Here is a 25,736-nt window from a genome sequence, read left to right as displayed (position 1 = left end):
ATATCTATATGTTTTGAATTTTTACTTGTAGTTTTGTCAGATATTGTTAGTCATATATTATTTATTAGTCTTGTTATATATGTTTAGTCAATATTGTAACAGGAGAATAAGTCCTTAGTCATCCCTCTTAGATAGGAGTCTCTCACATTAGTTGTTATTTCCCTTTATATTGTTTTCCTGTTCTTGTGCTGAATAAAATATCATCAAACATTTATCTAATCTGGTATCAGATAGACCGGGTTCTCTCTCTCTCTCACCCCCTTTGTCGATCTTTATCGCCGGCAATCACTCAATCCCCCACCATGTCCACGAACTCCTCTGAAAGAACAGTCACTGCCGGCGCATCAAACCCACCGGCGACTGCCTCCAATCCCCTCGCCGGTGCGAACCACCATGTGTCTATCAAACTCACCCACCGTAACTTTCTCTTCTGGAGAACTCAAATAATCCCTTTTCTTCGCGGCCAAGAGCTGTTGGGGTTCGTCGATGGGGATACGCCGTGTCCACCGCCCACGGTCGAATCACCACCTGCTTCCGGCGGTTCAAATTCCGCAGCTACCACCACTGGTCCGATTCCCAATCCCGCATACAAAGCGTGGATTAAGCAAGATCAACTGATCTTATCTCTGATCATTTCATCCCTCTCGGATGAAGTGATGCACCTCGCCGTCGGCAAGGCCACATCCAGAGAGGTGTGGGAGTCAATCATGGCGGCGTTAGGCAACACCACTCGTGCCAGGTGTCTCAGCCTCCTCGGGCAGTTCCATTCTCTCCAGCAAGGGAGTGGCAGTGCGGTGGAGTATCTCGGACGTGCGCAGCTGCTAGTGGAACAGCTTGCGCTCGCCGGCAGGCCCGTCTCCCTTGACGAACAGAACCTGTTCGTCTTCCGCAGTCTCCGACCGGAGTATCGCGCCATGGCGTCATCACTCACGGCAGCAGGGATTCCGGTGACGATTCCACAAATATCCGACTATCTGCAAGCCCAAGATTTCATACACGCCGATGACTACCCGACCGGATCAGACGGCGGTTACCCGGCGGCCCCTTCTGCCTTGTATGTCGGTCGTGGAGGCCGGAGCAATGGTGGACGAGGCAGCAACGATGGTGGCAGACAAGGCCAGAACCGCGGCCGTGGCGGTAGAGGAGGCCAGGACAGAGGCCGGGGAGGACGGAACAACGCTCCTCGGTGTCAGATTTGTAAAGCCCAGGGCCATACTGCAGTTTACTGATTTAAGAGATATAATACACAGCCTCCTGCCCAAGCCAATATGGTGACTGCTGTGGATGAATCAGCGCCTCCCTCGTCGGCTTCGGGATGGTTTCGGGATACAGGCGCGTCGGCACATGCAACTCCCGACGTGTCCATGATGTCTTAGGCGGATGAGTACACCGGCGGGGATGTGCTTCGCGTTGGTAACGGCGCAGGTTTGGATATTTCTCACGTTGGTCATGCATCGATCCCGTCTAAGTCACAAATGTTGCGTTTGTCTAATGTTTTATGTGTCCCGGATTTATCTGTGCCTTTATTGTCCGTTAATCGCTTCACTAACGACAATAACGTATTTTTTGAGTTTCATAAAAATTACTTTGTTGTGAAGGATTCCATAACTCGGGAGGTTCTGCTTAAAGGTCCAACATCCGGTGGTCTTTACAAGCTTTCTGTTCCGCAGTCTCCATTTGCATTTTTGACTTCCCGGGCAACTCCTGTGGTTTGGCACCGTAGATTGGGCCACCCGCATGCACAAGTCCAAAATAAAATTCTGCAGTCTTGTCCAGTTGCGCCAAACAAAACCAATAAAGCGGGGTCGTGTACGCCTTGTCAGCTAGGCAAATCGTCCAGATTTCCAATAGATAGGGTCTTTCATTCTAGTCAAAATGTATTGGATTTAATTTATACCGATATATGGGGCCCGTCTCCTGTAATCTCTAGTAGTGGTTATAGGTATTTTCTGCTATTTGTAGATGATTACTCGCGCTTCTGCTGGTTTTACCCCTTACGGGTGAAATCTGATATATATAAATGTTTTGAGTTGTTCCGTGTCATGGTAGAACGCCAATTTTCGCGTTCTATCAAGTCCGTCCAGTCCGATCTCGGCGGTGAATATCGCAAGCTGCACCATACTTTTAGCAAACTTGGAATTATTCACCGCCAATCCTGTGCCTACACACATGAACAAAACGGGCGCGTTGAACACAAAAATAGGCATATAGTTGAAAACGGATTGGCACTACTAGCCGAAGGCTCTGTCCCGCTTCAATATTGGGACTATGCTTTCGAAACGGCTACGTGTCTAATCAACTATTTACCAACACCTACATTACAGTATGAAAGCCCATACAGTCGTCTCCATAAACACTCACCCCCATACACTTTTCTACGTGTCTTCGGGTGTCGCTGTTACCCGTATCTCAGCCCTTATAATCGCCACAAGATCGAGTTCCAGTCGGCACCCTGTGTCTTCTTAGGTTACCCGTCATCCTTTAGGGGGTACAGATGCATGAATCTAACTAATGGAAAAATCTACATATGTCGTCACGTACGTTTTGATGAAACTAATTACCCCTTTTCAGACACAGGAGGTCAATCAACTACAACACAAGTGCCTCTCAATCTACCATGGGCCACCAGCCCGGTTTTAACCGAATGTTCACATGTTGAGCCAATTGTGGCATCCACTATTCCACCCTCGGACCCCATACCATCAGGGAGTCCGATGCCCTTGGCTCGGGACACACCACCTTTGGCTTTGGAGGGGCCAAAACGGGTCGCACGGAAACGTGCCACTCGAACAGCACCACAGGTACGGGATCATGCTATGAGGCTACGACGCATGACACGAGGCACGAATGAGCAATTTCAAGCTCTTAGTGCAGGTACAGATCTAACCTGCTACTCACAGGCAGTTGGGCACCCAGAATGGCGTGAAGCCATGGATCAGGAGTTCAATGCACTCCTACATAATAGCACATGGGTTTTGGTGCCTGCTAAACCACACATGAATGTGATTGGTTGTAAGTGGGTGTTCCGTACAAAACGACAGGCTGATGGCTCTATTGAGCGTTATAAAGCACGCCTCGTTGCGAAGGGGTTCAACCAGGTTGCTGGGGAAGATTTCTTTGACACATTTAGCCCTGTAGTCAAACCGACTACAGTCCGGCTACTCTTCTCCCTAGCAGTGTCCCATAGCTGGACCATGTGGCAGTTAGACGTTCATAATGCATTTCTGAATGGGCATCTAGCTGAAACAGTATACATGAAGCAACCGCCTGGCTATGAGGATCCAGTTCATCCTGATCATGTATGCCATTTACAGCGGTCCTTATATGGTCTTAAACAGGCCCCACGGGCCTGGTTCAAAAGGCTACACGATTTCTTGATATCTGCAGTTTTTGTGGCATCTAAAATCGACGTTTCTCTTTTTCATTACTCTACCGGAACATCCAGAATATATCTACTTGTGTATGTTGTCGATATAATCATGATGGGGAATGATCCACCTCTTATTACTACTTTGTTGCACCGGTTATCTACTGCATTCAAAATTCGGGATCTAGGCACCCCAGGGTTCTTTCTTGGGATTGAAATGTTACAAGTTGAAGGGGGAATCATGCTATCCCAGTGGCGCTACATGAAGGATATTCTAAACCGGGTTGGTATGTCTGACTGCAAACCTTTAGCAACCCCGGCTGCTATTACACAGTCTGTTACACCGTCGGACCAGCTTCATGATAATCCGACGCAATATAGGCGCATTGTAGGTGCCCTGCAATATCTCACCATTACTAGACCAGACCTCTCTTATGCTGTCAATCGACTCTGTCAGTTCATGCACTCACCATCTGTTGATCACTGGGGTCTCTTGAAACGTGTTGTTCGGTATGTCAAGGGTACTCTTGAGTATGGTTTACGTATTACAGTCTCTGCCTCCTCGGCTATTCATGCCTTCACTGACTCCGATTGGGCCGGCTGTCCGTTAGATAGGAAGAGCACGAGTGGCTATGCTGTATTCTTGGGGACTAATCTCGTCTCCTGGTTATCTCGGAAACAGCGCACTGTAGCACGCTCCTCCACTGAGGCTGAATACAAGGCTCTAGCAGATGTATCCGCTGAGGTCACTTGGATTGTTTCATTGCTTCGCGAGTTGGGTCTACATACTGGCGAGCCGACTACTCTGTGGTGTGATAATCTAGGGGCCACCTATCTCTGTGCTAATCCCGTGTTCCACGCCCGAACCAAACACGTGGAAATTGATTTCCATTTTGTACGAGACAAAGTTGCCTCAGGGGACTTAGTTGTTAATTTCGTCTCAACAAAGGATCAGATTGCAGATATCTTCACCAAACCCTTGGCTGGTCCACGTTTTGCTGCTCTACGTGACAAGCTCAATGTGGTGACTCACCGACCTTGTGCTTGAGGGGGAGTGTTAGTCATATATTATTTGTTAGTCTTGTTATATATGTTTAGTCAATATTGTAACAGGAGAATAAGTCCTTAGTCATCCCTCTTAGATAGGAGTCTCTCACGTTAGTTGTTATTTCCCTTTATATTGTTTTCCTGTTCTTGTGCTGAATAAAATATCATCAAACATTTATCTAATCGATATGAGTATATGTAAGATATATTACAACTAGACTTTCTGAGGAAATGCCTGAGATTTTTTGTTCGTTTGTCAAAATGAGTGTTTTTATAAAGATCGATATGATTTTGCTATAATGTTTATGTTAATCGAGTAGTTTATTTCTCTTGGTGAGCCACTTTGGAAATACATACCTTTCCAGATATTGATTCCTTTGTTGTTTCAATTTTTGCCTTTTATTTATTATTTGATTATATATAAGATTTTTTTTTAAAGCTAGATTTTATGTGGGATTGCAGATTCATCATTATAGAATATGATCTCTTTCATATTTAATATATATTAAGTGTATAAAATTCATTGTTCATCATTAACTGAAAATGAGTTTCTATTTATTTATTTATTTAGAGTGTCATTGGTTTTGCTATAATATTTTTGTTTATCTATTACTTTGTTTTTTCTCGGTCAGCGACTCTAGAATATCCTTTCTAGACTTTGATTCATTGTTTGGTTGTTAGAAATGTTACGATTAACTTTTTTAGATTTGCTTATATATAAAGATTTTTCTATGAGATTATTTTCAACTTGGTTTGCATTATGCTATATTGTTCCATTGATATTTTTAATTAGTTGGACTATTGATTTGAAATTTGCTTGTTATTACATTTGTGCACTTTGCTGCAGATGACTACTTCTTTTCTGTTATACACGTACTGATGAACAAGGATATATGAACATCACCACAAATGTTGTTAATGGTGCTTTGATTTTGCTGGCTTACAAGGATTTTGACACCTCTACGAGTCTATTGTTTGATGGTCTTGAAACCGTGACATGTTATACTTTGCTAGAGATGGTGTTTGTTCAAAAAGAAATATAGAAGGATATATACGGAATTGCAGGACGAAACACTAGGCAGCAATACCTTTGGCTTGTAACTTGGTGAAGCTGGTATAAATATTTCTTTGAGTTAGAGTTCATTTTAGAATTGATTCTAACTATACTGCTCACCATCTGATCTTCAAATGTTTCTACATTATCCTCCTGAAGACCCTTAAAAAATTTCATTCTAAAGAATATAAACATAATGTTGTCTGCAGTAATTGCATCAAAACAGCTTTTTGGTGCATTCTGAACATCATTCTTTTTGGCATGTTATCTTGTTTTTATGTAAGAAACTTCATAAGAATTAGACAACAAGACAACATGCAAAATGATTGATGTTCAGAATGCACCAAAAACTTGTTTTACTGCAATTACTGTCAGAACATTATGCTTATATTCTTGAAAATGAAATTTGTTAAGGGTCTTCAGGAGGATAACCCAGAAAGATTTGAAGATCGATCGAATGGTGAGCAATATAGTTAGACTCAGTTCCAAACTGAACTCTAACTCCAAGAAATATTTATACCAGCTTCACCAAGTTACATGCCATACGTAATGTTGCCATGTGTTTCATCCCACAATTCCTTAAAATTCTTTATGTTTCTTTTAGAACAGACACTATCTCTAGCAAATCATAAACTGACAAGTCTTTTCAAAATCATAGATGTGTCAAAATCCATGTTGTAAGCTAGCAAAGCCAAATCACCATTAAAAACTTTTGTGGTGACGTCCATATATCCTTGATCTTTTGTAGAACATAAAAGAAGTTGACATTTGCAACAAAGTCCCCAAAAAGAATCGAGAAGCAAAGTTAAAATTAGTAGTCCAACTAAAAGTATCAAATCGATAATAGAGCAGAATAAAAACCCAAGTTGAGAGACCTCACAAAGGCTCAAACCCATTACTTCCCAATTGGGATACCCACTTGATGCCACAACACCACAAGGTCATTGGTCTTAAAGGACCCAACAAAAATCGAAGGAACCTGCGGTTGGAAATGACTACGGAAGAGATGTGCTACCGCAACTCCCATGTGAATTGGGACTTGTTTGATGATCCCATATAGACAAAGATAATCCATAGCAGTCACTTTGCTTCCTCACTCCCTACCACAAATGGAGTGTGACAGAATATATTGGATCAATTTATGCTACTCCTTTCTGAAGGTAATAGCGACCCACAAAGCCGATAGATACATAAATTAAAGGTGCAATGGCTTTTAAAATGTCCCAAGTGTACTAGCAATCTCCTTTAGACCAATGTCCCAAGTGCACTAGCAATCTCCATTAGATCTGGGTCCCAGAAAGGAGGAGTATAAATTGCTCCAATGTGTTTTTTCATGCTCCTTTTGTGGTAGGGAGTGAGGAAGCAAAGGTGTCTACTATGGATTATCTTTGTCTATATGGATCATCAAACAAGTCCATATTTACATGGGAATTGTGGTGGCACATCTCTTTCATAGTCAGTTCTAAGTGTAGGTTCCTTCGATTTTTGTTGGGTCATTTAAGACCAATGACCTTGTGGTTTAGTGACACTAACTGGGTCTCCCAATTGGGATGTCATGGGTTTGAGACTCTGTGGGGGCGATATTGACTATTTATGCATTAGTAGGTTGTGAAAGTATTTATGAACAGATAGGATATTATAACAGAGTCAGTGTTGTAACAATGCTTAATTTTTTATGATTATTTCAAATTACATAATACCCGCTTAATATTTTCTGAATCAAAATTTTAGTTTATTTTAATTAATTATCTAATTGGATTTCCATTATGGTAGACATTTTGTGTTATATTAGTAGGGTTTGTAGCAATTTAGGGTCGACCTTGCAATGTGAACTTGGTCCAAAAAATTATACATTTGCATTTAACACATTATGTATTTTTAGTTATTAAATTATGTACTTATAAATAAATTGAAGGTACATAATATTTAACTACGGATACATAATAGATTAGCTATAGGCACATAAAATGTTGACGACATATTTTGTTCTTGTATTTAATATATTATGTGCCTTCAATTTATTACATACAAATAGTCTGTTAACTATATACGCATAATTTGAATATCATTTTGTACCACGGTCCAAAGTGCAAACTGGACCCTGGCCCTTGGTAGAATGTGCCTCAAATGGCTAACTAGGGCACTAGGCCCAGCCACATTGGATCAAATTTTATAGTTGGGCTTATGTCATCTTAATACCATGTCCCCAAAGATTAGTGCGACAAATTATATCGTGAACCAATGTCCACATAATTTTATCGACCCTAGATTGAAATGCGTCGTTTTGTGGCTTAGATTATAATAGTTTATAGTTGTCCCCACTTTTCTCGTTTTCAACAGTCTATTTAGTAGTTTCATTTTTTAGATTTTCTCTTGTAATGTTCATGGTCTAGTTTTTTCAACACTCAAATTTTTGATTTGATCTTTGTGGATTTACTCGCAGGATTTGTGCTAGATATGGACGAGTTCATTGCTCAGCAAGATTTGAAAGTGTTAGACAAGATTATTTTTGTGTGTTTCTTATTTATTTTTTGGCCAGTTGCTTGAATAATTACGTTTAATGTGATTAAATTCATTTGAGATGCGGTGATTACTTACTTAATAATGGTTTCTATGATATATTGTATAGTTATTATTGAGTTATTATGATTGAATTGCTAGACGAGATATTAATGTGTATTTTGGAATAGGGTTTTTATGTAGATGGAGTGGAGTAGCTTGAGTTATGTGTCTCGTATTATGGTTTTTAAGTGTCTTGTATTATGAATTTATGTGCAACACACCCAACATGTTTATGTGTATTATTTCATGAGTTTATGCGTTTTATGTTATGAAATTATGTGCTTTAAAGTCATGACTTCTGTACCAAATACACATAGGGTCAAAGCAATTGAGGAATGCTAGTCCAAGTTTCATGGAAACGGGAAAGGAGGACAATAATCCTAGGATACGAAACACGTGGGAAAGTACAAATATAAAAAATATAAGTATATTTATAAATATTTTTTCTTCGTTTATGCATAAAAATTAATTTTTTTTATCAAATTCTTATTATTAGAAAAGGTATTTTTAAATTTTCTAAAATTAGAGAAATCAGTTTTAAATATTTTATAATGTTTTCATAAATTTATGGATGGTAATATTTCTCCAATGGAAACAAATTTAATTGTTGAGATTATATTTTCCATATAGGAAAATGTCACGTAAGGCGTGGCATCATTCAAGAATACCGTTATAGCAATTTGTTCTCAGTTTCATTTTTTTTTTTAAGTTTTGATTATATATAAGATTTTTCTGTGAGATTTTTTTTTTCGTCCTGTGGTTTATTATTCTCTATGTGCTGTCTTAATATTTTTAGCCATAATAGTAGTCATAAATTTGCTTGTTGCTTCATTCTCGGGGTTTGGTTGTAGAGATCTATTTATTTTCAGTTCCACACTTTCACTTAAACACCAAGGCGTGGTAGTTATTTTCGCTCTCTCTCTCTCTCTCTCTCTCTCTCTCTCTCTCTCTATCTCTCTCTCTCTCTTTTATTTTGTGAATTGCATAGAATTAGGTCTTTTGTTTCATCTCTTTCATGTCCAATGTATATTAGTATATATGTCAGATATTTTTTTGAGGAATTATATTTTTTAGATTTCACTGTTCATCAGTCCATCGAAATGAGAGTGCATTTTAAAGATCAATTTGATTTTGTTATAATATATTTGTTGATTTTTTACTTTGTTTCTCTTGGTGAGCCAATTTAAAATTACTTTTCTAGACTTTAATTAATTATATATCTATATGTTTTGAATTTTTACTTGTAGTCTTGTCAGATATGAGTATATGTAATATATATTACAACTAGACTTTCTGAGGAAATGCCTGAGATTTTTTGTTCGTTTGTCAAAATGAGTGTTTTTATAAAGATCGATATGATTTTGCTATAATGTTTATGAAAATGTACCGTGATACTTGAAATATAAAAGCTATGTGTTTTTTACTTGTTAATTAAATTATGCACCAATTTAGTTAATTAATTAAGCTCGTTTATGCAAGTATAAATAATAACTGCAGAAAGCATAAATAAAATAAAAACACAAGGAAATTGTTACGCAGTTCGGAGCTCCTTCTCCTACGTCTGCGGGGCAACCCACGTCTGCCCAATCCACTATAGATGTTCACCAAAGGAGTATTACAAGAGGTAAATGAATACGGCCTCCAGCCTTTTACCACTACCACTCTTTCTAACACCTATCCAGGACTGACACACGAATACCCGAACAATCTTCACAAGATGCTTCAGCAGTACCACGTACTGATCATACAGTACAATATAAATATTCTTACGAAGTAAATCAGAAATTACATTCAAAATATAAATTGCTTTGTAAAATCAAGAGAGCTCTGGCAGTGTATAATTCTCAAAATTGGCTTAGCAGTTCGTGAGCTTCAAATAAGGAAACTCTTTCCTTTTATACCAAAATAAAGCTATTCACTTGTTTGAAAAAAATCATAGCCACATAAAATAAATAAACCCTTAATAGTAGAATCCACTCCACATGATTCATTGTCTGCCACTTGAATATATATGTACGCTGAAATTGCTCCAAAGAATGCGCTAGCAAAGTTGATAGGAGACGGTCCATATATCATAACTAAAACTAAGTTCTAATTAATTTGTCAAATAAATTAACCAATTTATAGGGTTTTAATGTGTATTAAATTTTACACTTACAATCTCCCCCTTTGGCAATTTATTTGGCAAAAACTAGTGCATATATACTTTGGGCAAAAAGAAAACTTTTTATACAAAATAATTTCATTAAATTAGCCCTTAGTATATGTGCTTGACAAAGAGACCTATAAGACAGAGAAATAACAATTACCCAGATATTTGGACCGTGCTCCACCCATAAGGCTTCATACTCAACAAACAAGCTGTATAGAGATATATTCCAACAAAATTTCAATGGTTGATAGTCGATCAATAATCAGAGAAGCCCAAAAAACCAAGAAACCATAAGAAATGGATTAGCTAAATAAGAGCTAATATCCAACCCAACAATACGTGAGAAAAACTGGTCCTCAGTCCTCAATAGAAAGCCAACAGATTACCTTGATCGATTAACATACCACATACTTCAACCAAAAGATCATAATTCTCCCCCTTAATCCAACCATACTCCCCCTTAATCCAACCATACTCCCCCTTTGTATATACTCCCCCTTTTTTGCCAATGAATTGACAAATGTGAACATCTATATTCGTGGATTGAGTCTGACGGAGTGCCCTATTGGATTGAACCTGCACAAGAAAATTAGAAACAAGAAACGCAGAGCTAGATAACAATTAAATTACAAATAACATATAAGCACAGGCCAAGTTGGAGTATATTAAGTAGATAATACATACCAAGTAATAAACGCATTCAAGCACAAATTAGTAGCAAATAACACAAAAAGCACATAATTGGGTCACTCAAAAATACAGATTGGTAAATAAGACAGTAAGCACATTCAGGTAAAGCACATTTACGCACAGATTCATATAAAGCCAAGTCAAGCACAGATTCATACTAGATAGCACCGTAAAAACACACAAACAAAACAAGCACGGTCATGTAAAGCATATTCAGCCAGAGATTCAAATAGATCAAAATCAGGCACAGATTCATATATATCAACTTCAGGCAAGAATTCATAACAGTTTAGCACAATTAAGTACACAAGAAAACACAAATACGGTCATGACTGGACCAACAAAACACATTCACATATTGTGCAAATATTAAACAAAATACATCAAATTTTCATTCAAATAACCATAGAGAATTCAAAAGATGCAACACAAGAAACACCAATAAAGTAACCTCAGTAAAAATAGGTTTAAAAGCACTCACAACAACACAAGTAGAACATTTTGTTACACATAGAAAATAGTCAAGAACAAAACGCAAAGAATCAATCTGCAATTTTGAGTAGTAGGTAATGAAAAGAACTAATTGCGAGAAAATTATAAAAGATAAAATATAAGGAAAATCAATCATAGACACACTCCAAATAAAACATATATGCAGTTTGAGAGCATGTAGGAACTGAACCATTAATTCAAAAGGTAAATTCTCTTATCCTGAAACATATTCTATCACAGATGCAGAATATTACACGCGCAAAGATGAATAATGTCAAGATTTTGATGAATACAAGGATATTGAAGTAGAGGGCACCAAATTAGATAAAAGAACACATAAAAACTCAGCTTTAGATATAGGAAAATTTGTAGGTAATTCACAAGACACATTAGACAAAGACACCCTAAAAACATTCAAGGAATTAACAAAAGGAATTTGAGAGTGATGAACCTGTAAACTTTATCAGCAACGATGATGGCACAATTAATTTTAAAGATGGGTGATCTATTGTGGATGCGTGTTGGAATGTCAATGTTATCTCGATCGCTGTCTGATTCTAACTCTGGTTCAGGTTCTGGTTGATTAGATATGGGCGATGAGGTAGATGACTCAGGAACTAGTTCCGGAGTACCAGCGTCAGGGGATTTAGGGCGGTTAGCTTCAGGATCTGTCACTAAGTCAGGTTGAGTAACTTCGATAATCTCATGTGGTTGATCATCGATTACGACATTTGTGGACACCATGATGGTTTTGATCACCTTATTGTATACTCTGTAGGCTCAACTATTTGTTGAGTAGCTGAGAAAGATTCCTTCGTCGCTTTTTGGTTCAAGATTTGAGACTGGATTCCTACCTTTCAATATAAAACATAGTGAGCCGTAAATGTGAAAATATGAAATGTTCGGCTTCTTACCTTTCCATAATTCGTATGGTGTTTGTGTTGTGCCTGGACGAAGGTAGACTCGGTTGATGATGTGACATGCTGTGTTTACACCCTCTGCCCATAACTTCTGTGGTAATCCTTTGGCGTTTAATAAAACCCTTCCCATTTGCTGAGGAGTCTTTGGAGCTGAATACTCATGAGTGATTCCTAATTGGTTATAGAAGTCATCGAACAGCTTGTTTTCGAAATCTCTGCCGTGATCACTTCGGATTTGAACAATGGATTCATTTCTTTATTTTTGGAGTTTTAATCCCAGTGTTTTGAATGCTTCAGGTGCTTCGGATTTTTCCCTGAGAAAGATTACCCACGAAAAACGTGAAAAGTCATCGACACATACCAGTATGTATTTCTTACCTCCGAAGCTTTCTGTTTGAGTTGGACCAACGAGATCCATGTGGATCAATTCTAGGCACCGACTTGTGTTTATGGTATGTTGAGCTGGATGAGATTATTTGGTTTGCTTCCCAGCTTGACAGGCACCGCAGATAGTTGACTCGACTTTCATCTTGGGTAAACCACGAACACTTTCTACTTTTACAAGTTTATCAAGGAGTCTATAACTTAGATGACCCCTTTTTTTTTTTTTTTTTTTTGATGCCATAGCTCGGCTTCATTCATGTTGGTCCTGCAACAGAAGATATGTTAGTTAAAATATAGCAATTGTCAGTTGACTTTTTACCTTCCATAACGCATTGATTTGTTTTATCCATCACACTGCAGCTATTTTTAGTGAAGCATACGTTCCAGTTTTGGTCGCATAATTGACTTATGCTGATAAGATTAGCATGAAGACCACGGACAAGCAACACTTTGTCCAGTTTTGGCAAACCAGCTACATTCAGAGTGCCTACGCCAGTCACCTGACCTTTGACACCGTCACCAAAGGTAACTTCTCCTTTACTGGTATTTACGTTGTTAAGGAATTTGACATTTCCTGTCATGTGACGGGAACATCCGCTGTCAAAGTACCATTTCTCTTCCCTTCCTGCACTTTTAGAGTGAAACGAAACAAACGAAATATAATCAGTCTTTTTAACCCAAATTTGTTTTGTGAACGGTTGTATGTTCTTGTGCCTGAACTTCTCAATCCTTTGATCCTTGTAGAAATAGTAGCATTCAGGTCTGGTATGACCGCGTAACCTGCAATAGTGGCAAACGGGATTATATAGTTTATAATGTATCTTATTTGCGCTTACTGTACCATAGGAGCATTTCATTGTGCTAGACTCAGGGATGTCTTCTGGATCAGGTCCAGATGCTTTGAAAAATACTGTCTTATCTTTGGAGTTACTTCCAGTGAAGCCCAAACCAAATTTTGCAGAAGATTTCCTGCCGGAATCAAGAATCTTATCAAGTGTTGAAGTGGTATCCATCATTTGGATTTGTCGTTTGTAGGTGCTAAGCTCCTGTTTCAATGTCTGTACTTCTTGCTGGAGTTTTTCTTCTCGGTCGGCTGCCTCCTTCAGTAGTACATTGCCAGTTTGTACTTTGTTTTGTAGTTTTTCTTCTCGATCAGCTGCTTCTTTAAGTAAGACATTCCTATCAGCTACTTGAGTTTGATATACTTTATTGGCATTGGTTACAATCTCTATCTCACTAGCTAGTTTGCAGTTCATTTTTCGTAAGGCTTCCCATTTGGGATACAACTTATTAAACTCAGCTTCAAAAGATAAAGTATTTAGTTCAACATCTTCTGCAGAGACATATTCACCACCTTCTGAGTCTTCAATGGGTTCTGAACAGCCAGTGACTCGTGCCGTAAATGCAACAAAGTTACCCGAGATTTCTTCGACATCCGATCCAGTTGTATCAACGTCAGGCTCGTCATCACTCCAGGTAATGGCTGACATAGATTTTTTGCGTCGAAGATAGGTAGCACACTCAGCTTGTACATGTCCAAAGCCCTCGCACTCATAACACTTGATTCCTTTATTGTTGGGTCTTTCTTTGGACTGTCCTGGACGTGAGACAGACTGTTTGAAGTTTGACGCCCCTGTCCTAAGCGCAGTTTTGGACGACGTTGCTCCCCTTTGTGAATTTCTGTTGTGTGTGTTTTTGGATACCTGTTTCAAAATTTTGGAAAACTGTTTAGTCAGGAATACAACTGTATCATCACTAGTTTCATCTGAATCGGATACAACATTATTTTCTTCAGCGGCAAAAGCTATATTTTTTTGTTTTTTCATTTTCGTGTGATCAGTTAAAATTTCCATTTCATAGGTTTTGAGATTTCCCATTAACTGAGTAACAGATTTATTCTCCCAGCCATCATGCTCTTGGATGGCTGTGACTTTCATTCGAAACCTGGGCGGTAAAGATCTCAATATCTTTTTGACGAGTTTCTCTTGCGAGAATGGTTCACCAAGGACCATTGCGCGATTTGCCAGTTCCTGTATGCGAGTATGAAAGTCGATGACTGTTTCATCCTCGTTCATGCGCAGTTCTTCGAATTCTGACTGGACCAGTTGCAGCTTCGACTGTTTTACAGAGGTAGTTCCTTCGTATGTTGACTCAAGAGCCTCCCAAGCACCTTTAGCTGAAGGAATACCTGCAACAATTGAAAACTGACTTTCATGCATAAGAGAATAAATTGTGTCTAAGGCTTTATCATTGTTTCCTGCATTGGTTATTTCTCTTTGAGTCCACTCAGTCTCTGGCTTAGTGACTTCTGTTCCATCAGTGCTGGAACTGGGTTTAGTGGGATATGTCCAACCTGATACCACAGACCGCCATACGGCTTCACCTTTAGCTTTTAGATGAGTACGGGTGCGAGCCTTCCAATATGCGTAGTTGTCGCCGGTCAACTGGGGAAGGGCTTTAATTCGATCCATTCTGCAATACTCAGTACCCCGTGAGATCAAACAAATAAATAATAAACTGATAAATAAAATGAGCTGCTGAAGAGATAAAATCAAGATACACGGATTCGCCAGATCGAAAGACTAATAGATTAAGTCTACAGGCTCTGATACCAATTGAAAATGTACCGTGATACTTGAAATATAAAAGCTATGTGTTTTTTACTTGTTAATTAAATTATGCACCAATTTAGTTAATTAATTAAGCTCGTTTATGCAAGTATAAATAATAACTGCAGAAAGCATAAATAAAATAAAAACACAAGGAAATTGTTACGCAGTTCGGAGCTCCTTCTCCTACGTCTGCGGGGCAACCCACGTCTGCCCAATCCACTATAGATGTTCACCAAAGGAGTATTACAAGAGGTAAATGAATACGGCCTCCAGCCTTTTATCACTACCACTCTTTCTAACACCTATCCAGGACTGACACACAAATACCCGAACAATCTTCACAAGATGCTTCAGCAGTACCACGTACTGATCATACAGTACAATATAAATATTCTTACGAAGTAAATCAGAAATTACATTCAAAATATAAATTGCTTTGTAAAATCAAGAGAGCTCTGGCAGTGTATAATTCTCAAAATTGGCTTAGCAGTTCGTGAGCTTCAAATAAGGAAACTCTTTCCTTTTATACTAAAGTCTTCTTCAACTAACTTCACCCAAAATAAAGCTATTCACTTGTTTGAAAAAAATCATAGCCACATAAAATAAATAAACCCTTAATAGTAGAATCCACTCCACATGATTCATTGTCTGCCACTTGAATATATATGTACGCTGAAATTGCTCCAAAGAATGCGCTAGCAAAGTTGATAGGAGACGGTCCATATATCATAACTAAAACTAAGTTCTAATTAATTTGTCAAATAAATTAAACAATTTATAGGGTTTTAATGTGTATTAAATTTTACACTTACAGTTTATGTTAATCGATTAGTTTCTTTCTCTTGGTGGGCCACTTTGGAAATATATACCTTTCCTAATATTGATTCCTTTGTTGTTTCAATTTTTGACTTTTATTTTTTATTTGATTATATATAAGATTTTTTTAAAGCTAGATTTTATGTGGGATTGCAGATTCATCATTATAGAATATGATCTCTTTCATATTTAATATATATTAAGTGTATAAAATTCATTGTTCATCATTAACTGAAAATGAGTTTCTATTTATTTATTTAGAGTGTCATTCGTTTTGCTATAATATTTTTGTTTATCTATTACTTTGTTTTTCTCGGTCAGCGACTCTAGAATATCCTTTCTAGACTTTGATTCATTGTTTGGTTGTTAGAAATGTTACGATTAACTTTTTTAGATTTGATTATATATAAATATTTTTCTATGAGATTATTTTCAACTCGGTTTGCATTATGCTATATTGTTCCAATGATATTTTTAATTAGTTGGACAATTGATTTGAAATTTGCTTGTTATTACATTTGTGCACTTTGCTGCAGATTAACTTTTTTAGATTTGATTATATATAAAGATTTTTCTATGAGATTATTTTCAACTCGGTTTGCATTATGCTATATTGTTCCAATGATATTTTTAATTAGTTGGACTATTGATTTGAAATTTGCTTGTTATTACATCACCACAAATGTTGTTAATGGTGCTTTGATTTTGCTGGCTTACAACAAGGATTTTGATACCTTTACGAGTCTATTGTTTGATGGTCTTGAATCCCTGACATGTTATATTTTGCTATAGATGGTGTTTGTTCAAAATCATACAATAGTAGACGCGTAGAGGTGTCAAAATCGTTGTTGTAAGCTAGCAAAGCCAAATCACCATTAACAACTTTTGTGGTGACGTCCATATATCCTTGATCTTGTGTACAACATAAAAGAAGTTGACATTTGCAAGAAAGTCCCCAAAAAGAATCGAGAAGCAAAGTTAAAATTAGTAGTCCAACTAAAAGTATCAAAGCGATAATAGAGCACAATAAAAACCCAAGTTGAGAGACCTCACAAAGGATCAAACCCAAGACTTCCCAATTGGATACCCACTTGATGCCACAAGACTACAAGGTCATTGGTCTTAAATGACCCAACAAAAATCGAAGGAACCTGCGGTTGGAAATGACTACGGAAGAGATGCGCTACCACAACTCCAATGTGAATTGGGACTTGTTTGATGATCCCATATAGACAAAGATAATCCATAGTAGACACTTTGCTTCCTCACTCCCTACCACAAATGGAGTGTGACAGAATATATTGGATCAATTTATGCTCCTCCTTTCTGAAGGTAATAGCGACCCACAAAGCCGATAGATACATAAATTAAAGGTGCAATGGCTTTTAAAATGTCCCAAGTGCACTAGCAATCTCCTTTAGACCAATGTCCCAAGTGCACTAGCAATCTCCAATAGACCTGGGTCCCAGAAAGGAGTAGTAGAAATTGATCCAATATGTTCTTTCATGCTCCTTTTGTGGTAGGGAGTGAGGAAGCAAAGGTGTCTACTATGGATTATCTTTGTCTATATGGATCATCAAACAAGTCCCAATTTACATGGGAGTTGTGGTGGCACATTTCTTTCGAAGTCAGTTCCAAGCGTAGGTTCCTTCGATTTTTGTTGGGTCATTTAAGACCAATGACCTTGTGGTTTAGTGTCACCAAGTGAGTCTCCCAATTGGGATGTCATGGGTTTGACACTCAGTGAGGGGCGATATTGACTATTTGTGCTTTAGTAGGTTGTGAAAGTATTTATGAACAGATAGGATATTATAACAGAGTCAGTATTGTAACACGATATGTATAATGACTATGTTTGTAAATTAGGTTTTAGTGTGAGGAGAGTCAAGTAAAGATATAATGGTGTTACACAAATAGAAAAGACGAATAAGTTTTTGTGTCCGAAGGCTGGATTTAAAAAAAAAAAGGCAGGAAAGGGTTGTTAGTCAAAAGATGAGGTTAGTTCGAACATATAATGTTGTCATGCATTTATTCAATTTGGGTTGTTAGTCAAAAGATGAGGTTAGTTCGAACATATAATGTTGTCATGCATTTATTCAATTTGATGTAGATGAGAATTGGATGTGGACTATGACCTAGCATGAAAATGTGCATAATCATGAATTGGTTCCACCGAGTAAGAGTTATTCTTTAAGGATCGCATAGATCAGTTGTCTAAGAATCATCTCTAAAGGATTTGGTGAAGATCACGTGGTGTTGCCTTATCAGATGGTATAAGATTTCTTAAAATTAAGAGGGGGGGGGGGGGGGGGGGGGGGGTCACCATTTATTGGTTTTATAAGTAGAGATGCATACAATTCTATATTGACTAATTTATTGAAGAGCTTGGATAGAACTAGTTCAAATTCATTAATTGAAATATTTAGGCTGAGGTAGTCTAGTAAAATTGACTTTTTATTTTTTTTTATTATTTTGAAGTGGATTCTGACTCAAGATATTGCAATCATATTGACCAAACCCTAAAAGATTTCTCATATTCAAATTGTGCAAAGTTTAATCTAAAACAAACCTACATTTTTCTGCTGTGCATAACTTCCGAAAGGAATTGTTGCTAAAATCTGAGTAGAGTCTATTCACCCCCCCCCCCCCTCTAGACTCACTTTCGACCCTACCGGGACCAACACATTGAGCGTAGAAGAAACGATCGCCGGAAATGGAGAGAAGCTCATCGGAGAAGTAAGAAAAGATGAGTAAAATGACTAAAATATCCTCATTATTTGACCTATTAAATATTTCCGGTGAGATTTGGCAGGCAATTTGGCCAGCATGACCAAAATTGATAGAAATTGCATAGTCAAGGTACTAAATTAACATTTTTGAAAGTCAACAGTTGCAATTAACACAAATCTAATAGTTAGCGGACCAAAATTGAAATTTACTTGATCTGCATAATGTTTATGTATCTTGTGCTATTATGAGTTTATGTGTCTTGTTTTATGAATATATGTATCTATGGAGTATAAATTATGTCTAGTATAAAATGGTGTAAAAGATGATAATGATTCTTACGCACTTAGATTGTGTAATTTCGCTAGATACATTGAAGACTTTATTTTTATGCGGAGCATTGTTAAATTTATTTGGCATACCAGTATCCTCCTCTGATGAAGCAATAGAAAGACCAGGGATCTTTTTAGTCTTTTCCTCCTAAGTTGTTAGTTATAACTGCTTCTCAGGTAATATAAGAGCAGTAGCTCTTATCTTTCTTTTCTGCACTTCATACTCTTCTTTTACTTGCTCCCTGGAACTATGAATACATAATGTTTTCCCTTTCCTTTTTGGCTCCATGTGTTCGTTTTAGTCTTAGCTTCAGTGTAATCATCACCAATTCATCATGGTATCAGAGAGCCATCGACCTTACGCCGCAGCAGTGATGATGGAAGAGGCCGGAGAGAATAATCCGGTGGGGAATGCAGCTTGTTCCTCAAGTCAAACGACAATGAATCCGATTCAGAGGAATGAGGAGTTTGACGATCCTCTATACCTTCATGCAACGGAAAATCCTAATCTCAGTTTAGTTTCACCTCTATTGGCAGAAGTGAATTACACTTCCTGGAGCAGATCAATGAAGATTGGTCTGGAAGTGAAAAACAAGCTCGGTTTCATTGTGGATGCAGTTCCGATTCCGTCTGAGGATGATCCTAGGCTTGCATCGTGGAGAAGATGCAATCGGATTGTTTGCTCATGGATCCTCAAATCGGTGAGTCCTAGCATTGCAGATAGCATCATGTACTTTGATAAGGCCTCCGACATTTGGAAGGCCTTGCAGAAGAGATATTCTCAGTCTGATCCACATCGGATCTCTGAGATTCAGAATGAAATTTTTAAAAATGTTCAAGGGAACATGTCAGTGAATGAATACTTTACCAAGTGTAATTCTCTGTGGCAACAAATGAGTTCTCTGAGGCAACCAAGGGAACATGTCAGAATGAATAACTAACTACTTAGAAATATGATCTTTATTGTATATATGATTCAATCTCTATTTTATTTAAAATTGTGAGTTTTGCAGATGATCAGATAAATAGTTACTTTTTTACACCACCTTAACCCTCCCCAATATATATAATGAGGTAAAAATATCATGGGGTGAATTATAAAATTATTAAAAAAATTTACGAGTGGAGTTCATTTTATAATTATTGGAAACTTGAAAGTTGATGTAGGGTGTGGATGTGTCCTCACTATTTACAGAGTAGATGTTCTCACCTGAACTCTTCCCTATACGCGCACACACCCTCAACAAATATTGTCTTTCGTTTATAATTGGTGTATATTAATTTGAATATAGTAGTTAGCTTCTTATTAATTTTTAAAAGTACATATAAATAGTAAATTGATTATATTTATTACCATGGAGACATAAATTCAATATAACAGTGACTAATAGTAATAGGATGCATATTTAATTTGTATTTGATGTTGCATGATTTTTTTTGTTGTTGCTTATTTTTCTTTTTCAAAATGTAAATCTCATAAAATTATTTTAGTCTTATATGTTGCCTCTTTCGCGAGTTGTTACACTAGATTTTGTTGTGGAGTTAGGATTTTGATTTGAATTCTTAACATTAATTGTGCCTCTTTTGCCCGTTCTTACACAAGATTTTATTGTGGAGTTAGGTTTTGTTTTGGGTGCTTAACATTAGTTGTGCTCTAGTTTAGATGCTAATGTCGGCTAGCATTAAAAAAAAATAAAAAAAAAATAAAAAAAAAAACCTAAAAGAATGTCTGATGATGGTTAATAGGATGGTGAATGATACTTAATTAAGTTGAGGACATACCTTTCCCCTTCTGCAATTGGTCTGCTTTTCAATATTTACAATAGAAATTTTTGGTTTGTTAATTAACTACTAGATACTGATAGAATATTACAAAATAGAAATATACAAGTGTACAACACATGTAAGTTATAATCATATTATACATTTCTTTAATGACAAAGATTACATGGATATATATGTTTAATTGTTAGAATTCCAATAAAAGTGATCGAAAGTGCCAAAGCAATTGAGAAGTGCCAGTCTAGCTAGGTTGAATGGAAATGGGAACGAGAACAATAGCCCTATGATACAAAATGCGTGAGAAAAGTACATATATAAAATATATATATATATATATATATATATATATATATATATATATATATATATATATATAAAAGTGTACATTTTCAAATATTTTTCCTCATTTATTCATCAATATTAATTATTTATCAAATTCTAATTTAAAAATTTCTTTAACGAACACTAAGAAAGTAGCTTTTAACAAATATTCTCGTCTTTCACAGATATTTTATTGAAGTTGACCTACTAAGTAACTATTTAACTTTTATAATATAATTAATAATTACAATAAATTCTATCCCAATCGAAGTAATCGTCTTACTAAGATATTTTGTCGAAGTTGGACCATCAAGTAATTATTGTGACATGACCAATTTTGGTCATCTATCAACAAAATCGTTAAAAGTTTGTTAAATTAAAGGGCATTTTGATCTTTTTAATACAAAGTGTGTTGACCCATTATATTTTTTATGTTTGTTTTTTTTTTTTTTGAAAAATTCATAATTGAAGAGCGAAATGCCTTTGTAATTAACGAAATTTCGACAATTCGTTTTTTTTTTTTTTTTATAAAGGACCAAAATTGGTCATGTCACAATAATACTAGGACTAAAAATGGATGATTTGATAAAAATATGATTAAAAGTGTACTGTCATCCATAAATCTAGGACCAAAAATGGATGTAACTCTAAAATATTTGGATTTTAGTGTGCATTAAATGTTGATTATCTTTTGACGCGTTGTCTGGTGATGGCAAATTATGTTGTGGAACCGTGTCCACCTTGCAAGGTGGTCACGGTTTTAAAACTGTCATAATCATAAATATAGAGTTCAAAATTTATGAACATAGAGTTTTGTAATTGTGAATATAGAGTTTAATAATTGTGAATATAGAGTTTAATAATTGTGAATATGAAGTTCCAAAATTATGAATTACTTTCTCATTAATTCTTAAATAAAATTATAGTGAAAGGTTCTCGTGCGGGTGAATGCTTCCCGTACGGTTGTGCGGTTATTAATGTGCGTGAGATTTGTACTCAATGGGCGTGAGTGTTGTGTCTAATGTGCCTGAGGTTTGTACTTAATGTGCGTGAATGTGTAAAATGCAGCAGAAAATATGAATATCAGCTTCTTCCCCATCCCTAGTAGCCATTGCCCCCTCCCTGATGATGATGATGCAGAGGCGAGCAATGGTGATTGAGAATTATGAGAATTAGTGTGCAAATTTCGTGCGTCATATATATATAAACATTCAACTATACTGAAGGTAGCTGATAATCCAGAATTCATTGCCAAATTGAAGGAAGAAGTAACAAGAAGCTTGGGCGTTAATGTGCCTGAGTTTCTGTTCTGCTTCCTTCTGAGCTCGTAATTCTGAAATACTCACGCACATTAAGCACAAATCTCACGCACATTAAACACAATACTCAGGCACATTAAGTACAAAACTCACGCACATTAAGTACAAATCTCAGGCACATTGACTACAAATCTCACGCACATTAAGTATAAACCTCACGCACATTAATTCACCGCACAACCGCACGGGAAGCAACAAATGTACCTGATCCCTTCCTTAAAATTATATATAGTAAATTTATAATATTTGTTCGTATTGAGGCATAAATTTAATATAACATTGACTAATAGTAATAGCAGACATATTTAATTAGTATTTGATGTTATATTATATATTTTTGTTTTTTTTTTTTTTCAAATGCAAGTGTCGTACAATTATATCATTTGAAATGTGTTGCTTATTAATTTTTACCGTATATATTTTTATTTTGTTAACTATTAACCGGATACTAATAAAATATTACAAAATACAAATCTTATTATATATTTTTGTAATGCAAGAGATTAGAAGTATATTTATGTTTAGTTGCTAGAATCGCTAGAAAAGTGATTGATAGGGTCAAAGTAATTGAGGAATGCCAATCCAAGTTTCATGGAACCGGAAAAGGAGGACAATAATCCTAGGATACGAAACACGTGGGAAAGTACAAATATAAAAAATATAAGTGTGTATTTATAAATATTTTTTCATCGTTTATTCATAAAAATTAATTGTTTATCAAATTCTTATTATTAGACAAGGAATTTTAAAATTTTCTAAGATTAGAGAAATCAGTTTTAAATATTTTATAATGTTTTCATAAATTTATGGATGGAAATATTTTTCCAATGGAAGCAAATTTAATTGTTGAGATTTTCCATATAGGAAAATGTCACGTAAGGCGTGACATCATTCAAGAATACCGTTATAGTAATTTGTTCTCAGTTTCATTTTTTTTAAAGCTTTGATTATATAAAAGATTTTTCAGTGGGATTTTTTTTTTCGTCCTGTGTTTTATTATTCTCTATGTGATGTCGTGATCTTTTTCGCCATACTAGTAGTCATAATTTTGCTTGTTGCCTCATTCTTGGAGGCATGGTAGTTTCTCTCTCTCTCTCTCTCTCTCTCTCTCTCTCTCTCTCTCTCTCTCTCTCTCTCTCTCTCTCTTTTATTTTGTGCATTGCATAGAATTAGGTCTTATGTTTCATCTCTTTCATGTCTAATGTATATTTAGTATATATGTCCGATATTTATTTGCGGAATTATATTTTTTAGATTTCATTGTTCATCAGTCCATCGAAATGAGAGTGCATTTTAAAGATCAATTTGATTTTGTTATAATATATTTGTTGATTTTTTACTTGGTTTCTATTGGTGAGCCAATTTAAAATTACTTTTCTACAATTTAATTAATTATCTATATGTTTTGAATTTTTACTTGTAGTTTTGTCAGATATGAGTATATGTAAGATATACTACAACTAGACTTTCTGAGGAAATGCCTGAGATTTTTTATTCGTTTGTCAAAATGAGTGTTTTTAAAAAGATCGATATGATTTTTTATTCTCTTGGTGAGCCACTTTGGAAATATATACCTTTCCAAATATTGAATCCTTTGCTGTTTCAATTTTTGCCTTTTATTTTTTATTTGATTATATATAAGATTTTTTTTAAAGCTAGATTTTATGTGGGATTGCAGATTCATCATTATAGAATATGATCTCTTTCATATTTAATATATATTAAGTGTATAAAATTTCATTGTTCATCATTAACTGAAAAAGAGTTTCTATTTATTTATTTATTTAGAGTGACATTCGTTTTGCAATAATGTTTTTGTTTATCTATTACTTTGTTTTTCTCGGTCAGCGACTCTAGAATATCCTTTCTAGAATTTGATTCATTGTTTGGATGTTAGAAATGTTGCGATTAACTTTTTTAGATTTGATTATATATAAAGATTTTTCTATGAGATTATTTTTAACTCGGTTTGCATTATGCTATATTGTTCCATTGATATTTTTAATTAGTTGGACTATTGATTTGAAATTTGCTTGTTATTACATATGTGTACTTTGCTGCAGCTGTCTACATCTTTTCTGATATACACTGAGGAACAAGGATAAATGAACATCACCACAAATGTTGTTAATGGTGCTTTGATTTTGCTGTCTTACAACAAGGATTTTGACACCTCTACGAGTCTATTATTTGATGGTCTTGAATCCCTGACATGTTATATTTTGCTATAGATAGTGTTTGTTCAAAATCATACAATAGTAGGCGCGTAGAGGGGTCAAAATCCTTGTTGTAAGCTAGCAAAGCCAAATCACCATTAACAACTTTTGTGGTGACGTCCATATATCCTTGATCTTGTGTACAACATAAAAGAAGTTGACATTTGCAACAAAGTCCCTAAAAAGAATCGAGAAGCGAAGTTAAAATTAGTAGTCCAATTAAAACTATCAAAGCGATAATAGAGCACAATAAAAACCCAAGTTGAGAGACCTCACTAACGCTGAAACCCATGACCTCCCAATTGGGATACCCACTTGATGCCACAAGACCACAAGGTCAATGGTCTTAAATGACCCAACAAAAATCAAAGGAACCTGCGGTTGGAAATGACTACGGAAGAGATGCGCTACCACAATCCCATGTGAATTGGGACTTGTTTGATGATCCCATATAGACAAAGATAATCCATAGCAGACACTTTGCTTCCTCACTCCCAACCACAAATGGAGTGTGACAGAATATATTGGATCAATTTATGCTCCTCCTTCCTAAAGGTAATTGTGACTCACAAAGCCGATAGATACATAAATTAAAGGTGCAATGGCTTTTAAAATGTCTCAAGTGCATAAGCAATCTCCTTTAGACCAATGTCCCAAGTGCACTAGCAATCTCCATTAGACTTGGGCCCCAGAAAGGAGGAGTATAAATTGCTCCAATATGTTCTTTCATGCTCCTTTTGTGGTAGGGAGTGAGGAAGCAAAGGTGTCTACTATGGATTATCTTTGTCTATATGGATCATCAAACAAGTGCCAATTTACATGTGAGTTGTGGTGGCACATCTCTTTCGTAGTCAGTTCCAAGCGTAGGTTCCTTCGATTTTTGTTGGGTCATTTAAGATAAATAATCTTGTGGTTTAGTGGCACCAAGTGGGTCTCCCAATTG

At 36.3% G+C, this 25,736-nt stretch overlaps 1 protein-coding gene across 1 annotated transcript; it reads left to right on the top strand.

The window, feature by feature from the left end:
* Positions 1 to 302: 302 nt before the first annotated feature.
* LOC109174198 lies at positions 303 to 1,229 on the top strand. Its single transcript, XM_019323454.1, has one exon. The coding sequence runs from the start codon at positions 303 to 305 to the stop codon at positions 1,227 to 1,229; it is 927 nt and encodes a 308-aa protein (XP_019178999.1).
* Positions 1,230 to 25,736: the final 24,507 nt, after the last annotated feature.

The sequence above is a fragment of the Ipomoea nil genome, unplaced genomic scaffold (assembly GCF_001879475.1).
Source record: "Ipomoea nil cultivar Tokyo-kokei standard unplaced genomic scaffold, Asagao_1.1 scaffold0545, whole genome shotgun sequence".
Classification (NCBI taxonomy): domain Eukaryota; kingdom Viridiplantae; phylum Streptophyta; class Magnoliopsida; order Solanales; family Convolvulaceae; genus Ipomoea; species Ipomoea nil.
The sequence above is the reverse complement of the archived record's forward strand: the minus strand, read 5'-3'. Positions and strand labels throughout refer to the sequence as shown.

Excerpts from the sequence above, each read along its gene's own strand:
- LOC109174198 (XM_019323454.1), top strand. The coding sequence starts at position 303 with ATGTCCACGAACTCCTCTGAAAGAACAGTCACTGCCGGCGCATCAAAC.